Here is a 13,051-nt window from a genome sequence, read left to right as displayed (position 1 = left end):
GCAGTAGAAGCTGTCCAGGATGCAGACTTGGTTGAGGCACTTGAACTCATTAGCCTTACATTGGCGAATGGCTGCGCAATAGCAATGACAATAATATAGAAAATTAAAGAACATGCAATTCATATGTGGTTCATGCGTCATTGTACAAATCATTGCATAGATGTATACACAGGAAACATAAAAGTTGCCCAGTAAACGTGCCTAGATATGCGTACATTAATGCCATGTTCATTCATATCTATGTGCTCCTAATGCATGTTTGTTTATGCCTTGTCATCAATCCTTAGTTTGTTCATTTAGCCAGTGGATTCTGTATGTCAGTAGGCTGCAAGGCGGGAATAACCAGAACACCTAAATGTTACTGCAACTCACAAAATATTTTCATATATGCTAGAGTCACTGTCTCAATATGGTCTCAGTATACTGTCTCAGTATGTCACCATTCAAAAGAAATGGGAGCCCTTCAAGCAATAAGAAAAAAACTGTGGAGTGTCAGGAGTACACAATGGCTGGAACACTGGGCCGTTGAATTACTTTATAGCAGGCTTTATACTTAAACTGAACTTACTGCAGTTAAGACTTGGGTCCTCATCAGAGTTGTCCAGGCAGTCGCCAGCGCCATCACACTTCCAGGCGTTGGGGATGCACTGGCCTGTGCTATTGCACTTGAACTCGCTGTCACCGCACTGGCGCATACCTAGCAGCAGCAGCAGAGAAAGAGAATAGGTTTACATAAAAGGTTACCATCACAATTACATACAGCTGCAGATATGTGCCCACAAGAACATACAATTTTATCCTGGCATGCTCGATTGTTAAGGCTTGTTCACGAATGTCATGATGACCAGCAATAATTTTAAGATTTTTCCAATCTCAAACACAAACAATCAGAAAGAATGCAAATATTTGCAACAAGGCAGCATGGTACATCAGAACGTTTTTGGGTTGGCAAATGTGAGCTTCATTCTCACTCCACGGTTACTTGAGCGCACCATGTGGGCTGTTGCTGTGTTGCAGTGACACAATGTCATAAACATTCCTCTATGCAGTTCTTATTCCTCAATGTCTTTCCCGTGCACGAAGAAGTCTCACAAAAGAACTGCTTAGTGCACAGGAAGTATTAAGGGTTATGTACATTATAGTATGTGCTGCTGTGACGATAGCGCTTCCAAACAGGACAGCCTAAGGTCGCAGTGCATCGGAATTTAAAGAAAGAAGAATGGGAACAACGATACTATCGATACCATTCAAACACTTCATGAATATCACTGTTTGTCTGCAGCAGACCATTCCAAGTGTGCGCTTGTGGCATTGCTTATGTGTTATAAATAGACTGAATTTTGGTATAACTTTGGATTCAAGTAGGTTGCACAGAGAACTGCATAGTAGCATGTTAAGATGAGCTGAACTAGGCTGAAACGGTGTTTCAATGTGATTGTGAATAGCCCATTCAAGCTAAATTTAGTTTCCTTAGGACAATGTGACATAGGAGAAATGAAGAATGCCACAGTTGTGGGGTCTCACACGCGCTCTTGGGACAAAGGAACGACAACACAGTAGTGCAAACAAACAAAAGGGCGTTTATTGCACCTTTCATACACTAATGCACGCTAGCCGAATTACTACCCATAGAACATTCACATGGGCGCGCGACAAATCGAGGAAGTCTGACTCACCGCGACCGGATAGCGAGCGAATACGTTCGCCCCATGCTAGACACCGCCGCCTAGTCGTTCATGTGTACGGTCACGTGAACGGTGGCGAGTTTGAACGATCCGTGTTCGTACATTCGAGTGTCAAGCTCCTAAGCCTTCCCGGGATGGTCTCGCGAAGCGGGCCAGCGCGCTCGAAGAGTGTGCGTGCTGCTTGCCGACCCCACACCGAAGAGGAAGCGCCTTCACTCTTTTGCGCCCAAGTAACCCCGCCACTAGGCGGCACTAGCGCCATCTCTCGCAATACACCACCGCCGTAAAGCTACGCGGCAAAGCCGGATTACAGGAGATGGGAGCCATGCGGGGAAAACTACAGCAGGGGACGCATTGAGAGTCGCACATCCGCCACGACAGTAACAAACAAACAACCCACAACAACATCTTTTTAAAATTTTATTATGTTCAAACTAACAAATGAACTCATTTGAGCGTTTAGCAATGAAGCTAATCGTTTTCAGTGTCCCTATTCTTTTTTATCCTTGTGTTTTCTTGGAGTATAAAAAGCATTTTGAAATCATTTCCAGCATTTGTTTAGCAAGCCCAATGTTTTTGGAAGGCTTTCCTGAAACTTTTGCAGTAGGCATAGAGTTAAGAAGTACTCACGACATGCTGGTGGTTCATCAGAGCCATCTGAGCAGTCAGGCTGGCCATCGCAGCGGTTCAGAAGGCTTATGCATTCGCCATCTGTACACTGAAACTGGTCCCTTGCACATTTGTATTCTGAAACAAAAGTCTCACATATTACTTTGCAAACCTACATTCATACATTTTCTCCTATAGTAATTTCACATATGTGGCAAAAGAAAAAAGACCAGGACCATGGACTAAGCTATGAGTACAAGATTCTTCTTTTAATGGACATTTGGCAACTCCTTGGATCGTTCGAACACAGAATCTATGGCACTTGCCCTGTGGCGCTGTCCTTAGAGATCTTTTGTTAGAGTAGAAGCAATGACAGACATATAGCAGTGTACTAGGGCTCTAATGCAATAAAGTGCTACCACTGATTCATCCTACACAATGGTTGCGACAAGCTGACAAGCAATGTTGTCGAATGGTTACACCAGAAGAAACAATGCACATTCTAAGCGTATTTGTGCAGTCTACTCAATGTGTTCTGTCATTGTGGTTCACATTAATGTCTGCATGTTGACAGGCTTTCGCTGTTACAAACTGAATCACCATTTTCTGATCTGCCTTGTACAGCCGCATTACATCAACCACGCCAACAGCACCGAAAAATTGCAGTTTCACTCATAATGAGAAGTAGTGATGCGATAGCTAGTACAATGTTATGCGCAATAAGCCTTGCAGTGTTTCATGCTTACATGCAGTATTGGTTGGCGTAAGTGTTCACAGATGCATGCAAGTAATCTCATTTCAAAAAGAAAACTTAACTCTGTAATGCCCGACATTATTATCTATGCTACCCTGAGTGTGGTACCTCAAAATTCTGTTTCATCAGGGGGAACTTAACACATAGTTTATAGTAATGTTTTTGATACATTGAAGCGAGTTTTCAGTTGTGAATAGTTGAGCAAACCAGTTACTAGTTAATTATTTACTGTGATAATTAAGTTTTTACTCAAATAACATTTCATTTTTGTTGTTTATTTGTACAAATGTATTCTCAATGGCCAGAAATAAAGGTGAGCAAGCTGTTCTAATTTTCCTGGACGGTGAAGCGCGTTTGGGCATTACAGGGCTAAATCAAGAGGTGAGGTGCTTACCACAGCCCTTCTCGTCTGAGCTAAGTGAACCATTGTGACCATCCTCGCAATCCATATCCCGATCACAACGCCAGGAGTCCGGAATGCACAAACCGTTCAGGCAGCGGAAGGACATAGCAGGACACGACACTTGCGGTGTGGCTGTGGGAACAGTACATTCTCAGTTATTTGATAGAACAGCCTTTGCAGTGCAAATGCTCAACTCCTGCTAAATAAGCATTGTTGACATTAGCACTACATGCACAACAAACAGTCAGGAAAAAAAATCTTGACTGCAACATCGTCACCTCATGTCGCCAGTAGAAAACTTGAATGGCCAAAATTATTCAAGATGTTATCCTAATGCCAAGTGCACCTTATCCAAATAACAGTTGTTGCAGATCTGATATTGGCAATTATTTGGCATGTGGTGCGGCAACTTCTGGGTCAGGCAATGACAGTTCAGGATAAACATCAAGCCCATTTCTGTGCTTGAGTGTTTAACTTTGTGACAACTCGTATTGTAACAACCCTAAGGCCTAATGTAGCAAGCCGAGAGACAGAAAAATCTGCCGGTGCTACTTTTTGTAAAATCAAAAAAACAAAAAAATAAAAAAAAGGAAAAGGTTTCCTAGAACTATGGCACACTCGTGCCTTGTTTCTTAAAGTTGTTTGGATGAATACACGCGCTCAAAAGGTGACAAGTGCGAACACCTATATTAGGAGGCAGCATTCTTCAGTGTTCACTGCAAATGATTCACCGGTTCCAGTTAGATTACTGCAGTAAAGTATACCAGGTGTCCCACGAAACTTGAGCCAAGCTTTAAAAAAACGCAAATGCCACGTAGCTGGACAGAACCAAGGTAATATTTGCCGTCGCTTGGATTATTTTTTGCATTCTGCCTAATTACATAATTAGTCTTAATTAATCAACTTCAGAAATGTTATAATTAGATAAAAGGTATTGAAAAAATTGTACAGCAACATGAAAAAATCCTGGTACAGCGTTCTGTTGCTCAATACGTGCTACATAAATGTCTTTTCCCAAGCATGAACGACGCATGCAAATACACACAAAGTGCCTCAAGTGGCCAGTCACGAGGCAATTTTGTGTGTATTCGCAGGCTTCTCTCATGCTTGGAAACACTTTTATGTAGCACGTATTGAGCAACAGAAAGCTGTATCGGGAGTTTTTCATGTTGCTCTACAATTTTTTCAGTACCTTTCATCTAATTATAACATTTCAGAAGTTGATTAATTAATACTAATAATGTAATTAGATGGAATGCCAAAAATAATCTGAGTATCTCCAAGCGATGACAAACACTGCCTTGGTACTGCCCAGTTACGTGGCATTTGCATATTTTTAAAGTTTGGCTCAAGTTACGTGGGACACCCTATATAACACTGGTATTTCATTTCTCACTTCTACTCTGCGTTATTACAAACTAGTTTAGTTAATGCTTTCAGTCTCCCTTTTAAAATAAATGCCAATTAATCTGTCTTACTGGTCTGGCAGTTCTCTTCATCCGAGAAGTCCCAACAGTCGTTCTGGCCATCACATATCCAACCCAGGTGAATGCATGCAGTTGTTCTCTCGCAGTTCACAAGAAGCAAGTTTGGATGCAAGGTCATCGGGTGTCTGGTGCAGTCTGGCTTAGCTGCAAAGAAACAGGCACCTTTTATGTTTCCCATGGATAGCAAATAGACAAATGAGTGGAACAAATGGAAGGGAAAGTACGCCTCTTACTTTAGCTATTTTCCATCCAATTGCCGTTGCAAAATTGCTGTCACAGCTCAATTACTCAAAAGAAAAAGTGCTAGCATGCACAAATGCACTGCAGTAAGGAGACCATGTACAGCCTTTGCCAAAGAAAATGAAGCTACTCAGAGTCCACAAGTTGCTGATTCCTGGCTGCATCCTGCACTGCTAATAAAACTCCTGGCACTATACTCTGTTTCATACTTAGCAGACGAAGCTGTACACGCTATGCAAGTAGTGCAGTCGTAGAAAACTCCCTTCGCGAGTTTCCCAGTGCAGTTTTTTTTTTTTTTTTATGTGCAGCACTTTCAATGAAATACCATATTTACTCGCATAATGAACACACTCGCGTAATGAGTGTACCCCCACTATTCCAATCAAGAAGTATATTTTTTCTTTTCCTCGTAAATTGAACGCACCCTGGACTTGCTGCCGTGAAGTAGGAGAGACACGGTACGATTCAGCGTCTGATATGGTGTGCGGCAGATACGATCCAAATCGTACCAGCGTGTCTCCTACCTTTATTGCGATAGTAAGTATACGGACACTCCAGGCTAATTTTTGCCGTCAGCGCCGACGGTTGCGGCTCTATCTCCCCCGTTCAAGGATGGAAAGCGGGGAGGAACTGCACCGTATTCCGTAGTGCACATGGCACCGAGGGGGGGGGGGGGGGGAGGAGAGGAGGGAGGGAAGTGGCACAGCAACTGCGCGTAGCGCGCCTGTGTGCGCCCAATCTTGAAAGAGATCTGCGTTGGGGGCTTAGTCTAGGTACGACGGCGGCTGATGAACGGAGCTGTGCATGCTCCGTTCTCGCCCCTCAGTTTGCGTTGAAGCGATACACAGCAAGCACGAAGGTCATTTCACTCGCTGTTGCTGCAGCGCTTCCTCATGCCACCGTTTTGACAGGAGCATCCATGCGCGGTCATTGAGTGTGATGAGCTCATGTTTGCCTTTGTGCGCTAGCATTACGCTTGTTAATTTACATAGTTAGCAAATATTTGCAAGTTTATACGGCCGATAAAACTACTATGCCCACTTCGTATATAGCTGTCTACGCATTTGCTATCGCAAATCGATGGTGCGCTTTTCAGGCGAAACTGCGACTTTTTTAGAGGTGGCCATGGAAAAAAAAACACTAGAAATTTTACCCCGCATAGTGAACGCAACTCCACCGCAATTTGGCACATATTCTTCGGGAAAAAAAGTGCGTTCATTGGGTGAGTAAATATGGTAAGTCCTTCACATGCTACAATTTGTGGACGTAAGTAAGAACAGTGATCAAACAAGGATTGCCACAGGAGCTAAGGTTTTGACATTTTGTCAGGCCAAAAACAAGTCCTCTTGTTACATTGTTGGCTTCAGCAACATTCCTTATTCTCCAATGTTCGTCACTTCAAGCCTCCATCTTCCTCTATTTTGTTTGGATTGTGAATGTAAGGTTACGTCATAAAACACATTATTTGTGCACCTTTGTGCTTTCATTATGTGACATACTATGTTTTGGGTGCAAGCTCAAGCAGTGCGCTGTGGCCACTGGTCTCAAAAATGTGTCACCATGCTCGTTCGGTGGTAAATAGGTCCCGATTTGCGATGTCTTCCATGTTACAATTACATTACAATTTGCAATATAAATGTATGAGACAATGTTATATTGATTCGCAAGACACATACCTATATCTTTATTTCACATGTTCCACCCCCCCCCCCCCCCCATAACCTTTTATTGCAAATTCGAACGGTGAGAGATGTCTTTCTACCCTTCGTAGCGTTGCCTGCAAGTTATGAAATGGAGTATAGAAGGCTCTCCCCATCGAGAACTCTCGGGCAGCTCAGATGCAACAGGAGGCCAACTAGATGTCCCAGGGTCAGCTACAGTAATTTGTGCAGTAGTTTTGTTCCTTTATACAAAAACGGCATAAGCCACAAGTCGCCCAAAGGGATATTCACATGTGAATGTATTTTAGTGGTCAGACAGAAAGGAAAACTGGCTACTATTATATTTCCAACCCCACTGCACACCCCCCCCCCCCCCCCCACAACAAACACATATACAAGTTTCACATTTTCTAATACTATCTTCATTAAATGCAGCCATGCTTCTAGTCATTCAATGATAGTCATGTTTCTCTGGACCACTTGAAATAGAGGACATCACTTAGTACCAGAACATGAACAAAGGGACAGCCACTCAAATGAGTATCAGAATATGAAGAAAGGGACAGCCACTCAAACTTACGACAGTTGATCTCATCACTGGCGTCGGGGCATTCGGGCTCAAAGTCACACACAAAGTTAGATGGAATGCAGGGGCCCCGAGCACACTTGAACTGATCACCCTTGCAAGTACAGTTCAGCTCATCACTGTAATCGCCACATGCATCCAAGCCATCACAGACACGGCTCTTGGTCACGCAACGCCCATTGTGGCATCTGTAGAAACCTTCCGGGCAGGTCAACATGGCTGCAAGCAAAAGAAGAGACGAGTTTAACTTACTGTGGTGAGAGCAGTCAGTAAATTAAGGTTGTAAAAACTAGGGTTGCATGCATGTTAGTTTCTTAATGAGATAAAATAAAAATAAATGAAAAAGGAAATGACTTCAAATTAAATACTAAATTAAACACTGAATATTATCCTATGTAAGAGAAATCAAGACATAAATGCAAAAAGAAAAAGAATACCGTGCTGTTAAATATCTCTTGGAACGCATCAATGCAGCTTGAAGACTGAAGTAAGTTAATGTATACTGTCAACTGTGAAGCATGTGAATACACAGAAGGAGAATAGTAACATCAATTTGGGTGAACATGAGAATGAAAATAATGAAACACTTCACTTAACAGAACACTCAACCAACACACAGTTGAGCAATGCATCACCTTTTTCATAAGAATAATCGAACGAAGCAACAAAAAATACTCATGTGCAAGACACATGAACACAACAAATGCAGCAATCTGTGAACACATGCCTAACGAATGTCAAACGTGCAATTGGACCAAACTTACCACAGTCAATGACATTTTCATCAGAGCCATCAGGACAAGCCTGGACACCATCACAGGCAAGCTCAAAAGGAATGCAGGCCCCATCTCCACACTGGAACTCTGCACTGGTACAGTTGGCGATCTTGACTGTAAGGCAAAATGTCCCAGTCAATGCCACATTACAGCTACAAAGAAAAATGCCTGCACGGAGCATCTGCAGTACATTCGTGGTTATAATTCAACAATTTTAAATTTTAGTATGATGTCTGATCCACCACTGTACACACATTTTAAGGACCTGTATGATTATCATGTGATGATTACACCATGCGCTACTCTTGCTACACTTTTCCCACCTAGCTGCAGTGCTGTGGCCAGGGCACATTCCCTCTCTGCCTGCTTCGTGGAATTAGAGACTCCTTTACACGTAATTGAAGAGGAAAGCCTAGTTCCTCCATCACTCTGTCACCTTTCGACTGAAAGTTTGTGACTGACACAAGATGCTTCAGCAGTGGCTAGTCCTCCCAATACCCAATCGTGAGAGCCACTCATGCTGTGCCACATGAAGTGAGCATCTTCTCATTCTCCCATCATGTGCTCGCACCACAAGCAAGACACATCCCTCTGTCCTATTTGCATGTGCTTGTCTCACTCATGCTGCCTGACTAAGCACCAACTTGCTGAGCAATACGTTTTTTTCACTGCTAACAAGAAGAAAGCCCTCTGAACAATCTCTTGCAATTTCAGCAACAGGACAACAACATACATGAATCATGCAAAGCTTAAGTTATAAAATGATGGGCTTCCTACCTGCACAACGCCTCCCATCTGGCATCAGAGATCTTCCAGGGAAGCACTGACAGTAGATGGTACCATTTGTGGCAACCACACACTGGTCTTCGCAGCCACCATTCAGCGTGGAACAGGGGCTTAATGTGCCTAGACCAGAGATACACGCATTGTACCTCATACACAAAAATAACAGTTATAAACAGAAACATCAGAATAGCAAAAAGAACCACTTTTGAAATGCCTCACAAATAGCTTCCAAAAATAACACACTGTATGGTAAAAAATATTGACAAAGAATGATAGGTCCTTAACACTTATACTAGCAATCCTTTACTGGCATTCACGTGCATGCATACACACACACACACACGTACGCACACAACACACACACACACACACACACACACACACACACACACACACACACACACACACAACACGCACACACACAAATGCATACCAGTAAACTAATGTTAATCAGTGAAGACTAGTTATAAAGCTCCACAGTAGGCTATGAGGAATTTTGTTTTGCAGTGATTCAGATTAATATTCACAAGCTTGTGTGTCAGTAAAAGAGTACTTTTGCCCTGATCAAAATGCAGTTATAGCAAGTTAACTAAGCCCTACTATGAAAACAAAAAATGAGGAAGAACAGACATATGTAGGGTACAGACATAGGGTACAGACATATGTAGGGTACAGGAAACATATGTCTTAGAAAAAAGAAAAAAGCTATGACTACTGTTCTCAGATACAAACAGCTTAGGTGACAAGCTTGTACACCTGCTAACCTCACACTAATGTGCACAAACTCAAATACTTGTACATCAGTTATTACTGCACCTTACAAAAGTTTCTTGCAGGAGAACCCTGCTTGAAGTTGTGCCTCATAATCAAATTGTGGTTTTGGCACGTAAAACCCCAGAATTCATTCAACAATGCTTGAAAAATAAAGTACTTTAAAACACAAGTTAACCCGTAAATTTTGGACTAAAAACAATTCAGGAGCCCTTTAATGTTCAGCTGAGCTCGCTGCAACTACATTACAGTGTGCAAATCTGTCGCCACAAACCTCTTCTTTGTCATTTTTTAGTACCCTAATTATTTGTTTACTAAATATTTTGCCACCTGGTGCATTCTGAAGAAGCCACAAATGCAACATACCTTAAAGACTCGTTTAAAGGCCACTTCTTTTTTTTCTTTCTTTTTCAGAATTTTGACGAGGTGCAGGCCCTTACACGGGACCGAACCTTTTGGTCAAAATGGTGCCGGCACAGCCTGTGACTTGTGCACACCCCGGCTCTCATCATCTAGTAGCAGCATGAGGAAGTATGCAGCGACCGAAAATTCATTTGGTGCCCCAATGCGGCATGCGAGCATCGGACACTGAACGTGGGTGCTTAATTATTGGAAATATTTTCTCCAAATTTTGGGCTGCCAAGTTGGGGGGGGTTGCAGCCTTTACATGGGTGCGGCCCTTACACAAGTCTATACGCTACTTCTTGATCCTGTCAGCAAGGACCACTGAATGTTACACTATGACTAGACTCCCCCCCCCAGAAAAAGAAAACCGTAAACACTTGCAGAAGGGCCATAAGCAACAAAACATGTGCGGACTACTCTGGTAGAACAATAGGAAATTAAAAAGAAACACCTAGACGACGAGGAGGAGGAGGACTCACAGTCATTGGTGTCATTGGCCACAGCAATGATGCCCATAGGTCGCACAACATTCTTGCGCAGCACCACAACATCAGCTCCTGTATGCTTGTTGGCACGCAGCACAGCGTGCGCCACCCAGTCGGTCCAGAACACAAAGTCCCCATATACGGCCAAGTCGAAAGGATGCTGCGGGTGCTCGCTCAGCAACACCTGTACAGATGATGTGCGGGCAGGGAGAATAGACAGTGAATGGCTTGGCACAGGCAATCTGTAGCTCATAATGGGAGTGCCCAAACTTTCCTGACTCTGAGTGCCCAAACTCTGAGTGTTTATCAGCACTCCTCGTACATAGAGAATCATGTATTCGATGCACTCTATGTTACAACAACTGATGAGTTAGCACAGGCAATCACAGTCGAACTCTCGTTATAACAAAGTTGTATCCAATGTGAAAATACATTCGTTATATCTGATATTCTTTATAAGCATGCATTCTTTCATGCTGGGGGTGGGTGGAAACTGCACAACATTCAGCAGCCACACATAATATGCCTGACAACAAACACTACCCCTTCAACTCATTCTTGGTTTATGAAGGCATCGTGTACCGCGCCATGGTGAAGGCGAGTGTTGTACTGCAATTCCTTTTTATATTCAGTAAAAAAAGGCAAGGGTCTCGTGAACTGCAGCTACACTGCACTTCTTTCACTTCCCTTCATTCACTTCGTTGCTCATTTAACATTGCCTCAAAACCCTGTGGCACCGCTAGGCACTCTGTAATGTCTGCTGGTGCTCCCCAAGGCCAGAAAGTCTAGGAACCATCACAGTGGACAATATCCATCATTTAACCAGAAATACTTATATTTGGTGCACTGTACAAGAAACAAAGTTACTGGGACTGGAATTTCTCAAAGGCAGTTTGCTTTCTTTCAGAATGAGAATTATACTTACGTGACGATCCCCACCATTGAAGTCACAGCGTTCAATTTTGTCAAGTCGTGCGTCAGACCAGTACAACTTCTGCAGCTGGTGATCAATGGCGATGCCATTGGGCATGCGAATGTCGGTCGTGATGACTGACTCCAGCTCGTAGCCGTTAAGGTATGACTTTTGGATGCTTGGGTGGTGGCTGTTCCAATTGGTCCAGAATACCCGCCTGCATAGCAAGAACCAAGCCAGTTGTTGTCACACTCCAGAGGCGAGCAAGAAGATTAAGGGGATCCGAGGGACTCCATTTTTTTGTTACCATATTTATTCGAATATAGGTCAACCTTTTTTTTTTTTTTTTTTCCCTCAGAAGCTTCATGAACAAAGCTAGCAAAATTTCCATGCTAACAAGGTTCCTCCATCGCACCCGCCAATCTGGATATCCTCCAGACTGGCTTTAAGAAAAGCTGCATATCGAACCCACTCGACGGCACCGAGGACGATGTCGTTTGGGGTACCTAAGACGCCTGCAAAGCGCCCAAAGAGGACGACTTCTCTGGAACTTTCAGCAAAGATGTAGCTTGCAGCACCTACTAGCGAAATTTAGTAGCTGAGCTTAGAGAAAATAAAGGTGTGTCACGTTTGTAGTTCTTAATTTTTATGGAATGATATAGGGCGACCTACATTCAAATTATTGTCTTATTTCTCAGGGAGCTCAATAAATAGGGGCTGACCTATATTCTTGTTCCACCTATGTTTCAGTAAATACATTACTTACAACCATAGTTTCAGTGGTGTGTCTTCAAGAGTAGTGTAACTAAAAGAACTCATTTTTTAAAATTTTGTGAGGTTATTCTCTTGATGTATCTGTTCAACTCCCTGGTAATTTTCAGACGTAAAACACATTTAGCCTTGCCATCTAAGAAATGAGTGATATCCACTGTAGCGGGCTGTATAAATTTACCATATTTACCGTATTTACTCGAAGATAAGTCGAACACTGATATAGGTGGACCTCTGTATATTGAACTTGCCGAGAAATTAAAAAATGATAATTCGGATATAGGTCGACCCATATCTTCTCAGAAGAACAAAAAACTTTGAACATGGCACCCCTTTATTTACCGTAAGATTGGCTACTAAATCTCGGTTGTCAATGCCGCAAGCTGCATCCACGTCAGAACTACAAGAGAAGTCGTCCTCGTGGGATCTCTTTTTGGCATCCTAAACGACGTCGTCCTCGGGTGCCGTGGAGTGTGTTGGATATGCAGCATTTCTTATAGCCAATCTGGATAATCTCCCTGTTGGCTTTACGGTGGGTGCAACGGGGGAACTCCGTTAGTTCGGTACTTTCGCTCCCTTTACTCACGAATATAGGTTGAGATTCTTTGGTCACGAATATAAGTTGACAGCTCATTCTGAGCAACATTTCCGAGAAAAAAAAAAGGGTTGACTTATATTCCAATAAATACGGCAGTTAAGTATTATAATAATAATTATTA

General features: G+C 42.8%; 1 protein-coding gene across 1 annotated transcript in view; it reads right to left on the bottom strand.

Annotated features, from left to right (window-relative positions):
• Positions 1 to 13,051, bottom strand: part of LOC119442044 (prolow-density lipoprotein receptor-related protein 1-like) — a 219,829-nt gene that overhangs the window by 85,318 nt on the left and 121,460 nt on the right. The window contains 10 exon segments of the mRNA XM_049662961.1: positions 1 to 71; positions 569 to 697; positions 2,316 to 2,432; positions 3,443 to 3,583; positions 4,930 to 5,082; positions 7,420 to 7,644; positions 8,190 to 8,315; positions 8,979 to 9,107; positions 10,643 to 10,832; positions 11,574 to 11,778. Coding sequence (XP_049518918.1) covers positions 1 to 71; positions 569 to 697; positions 2,316 to 2,432; positions 3,443 to 3,583; positions 4,930 to 5,082; positions 7,420 to 7,644; positions 8,190 to 8,315; positions 8,979 to 9,107; positions 10,643 to 10,832; positions 11,574 to 11,778 — 1,486 coding nt within the window.

This window comes from Dermacentor silvarum, chromosome 2 (genome assembly GCF_013339745.2).
Source record: "Dermacentor silvarum isolate Dsil-2018 chromosome 2, BIME_Dsil_1.4, whole genome shotgun sequence".
NCBI classification, from domain to species: Eukaryota; Metazoa; Arthropoda; class Arachnida; order Ixodida; family Ixodidae; genus Dermacentor; species Dermacentor silvarum.
The sequence above is the reverse complement of the archived record's forward strand: the minus strand, read 5'-3'. Positions and strand labels throughout refer to the sequence as shown.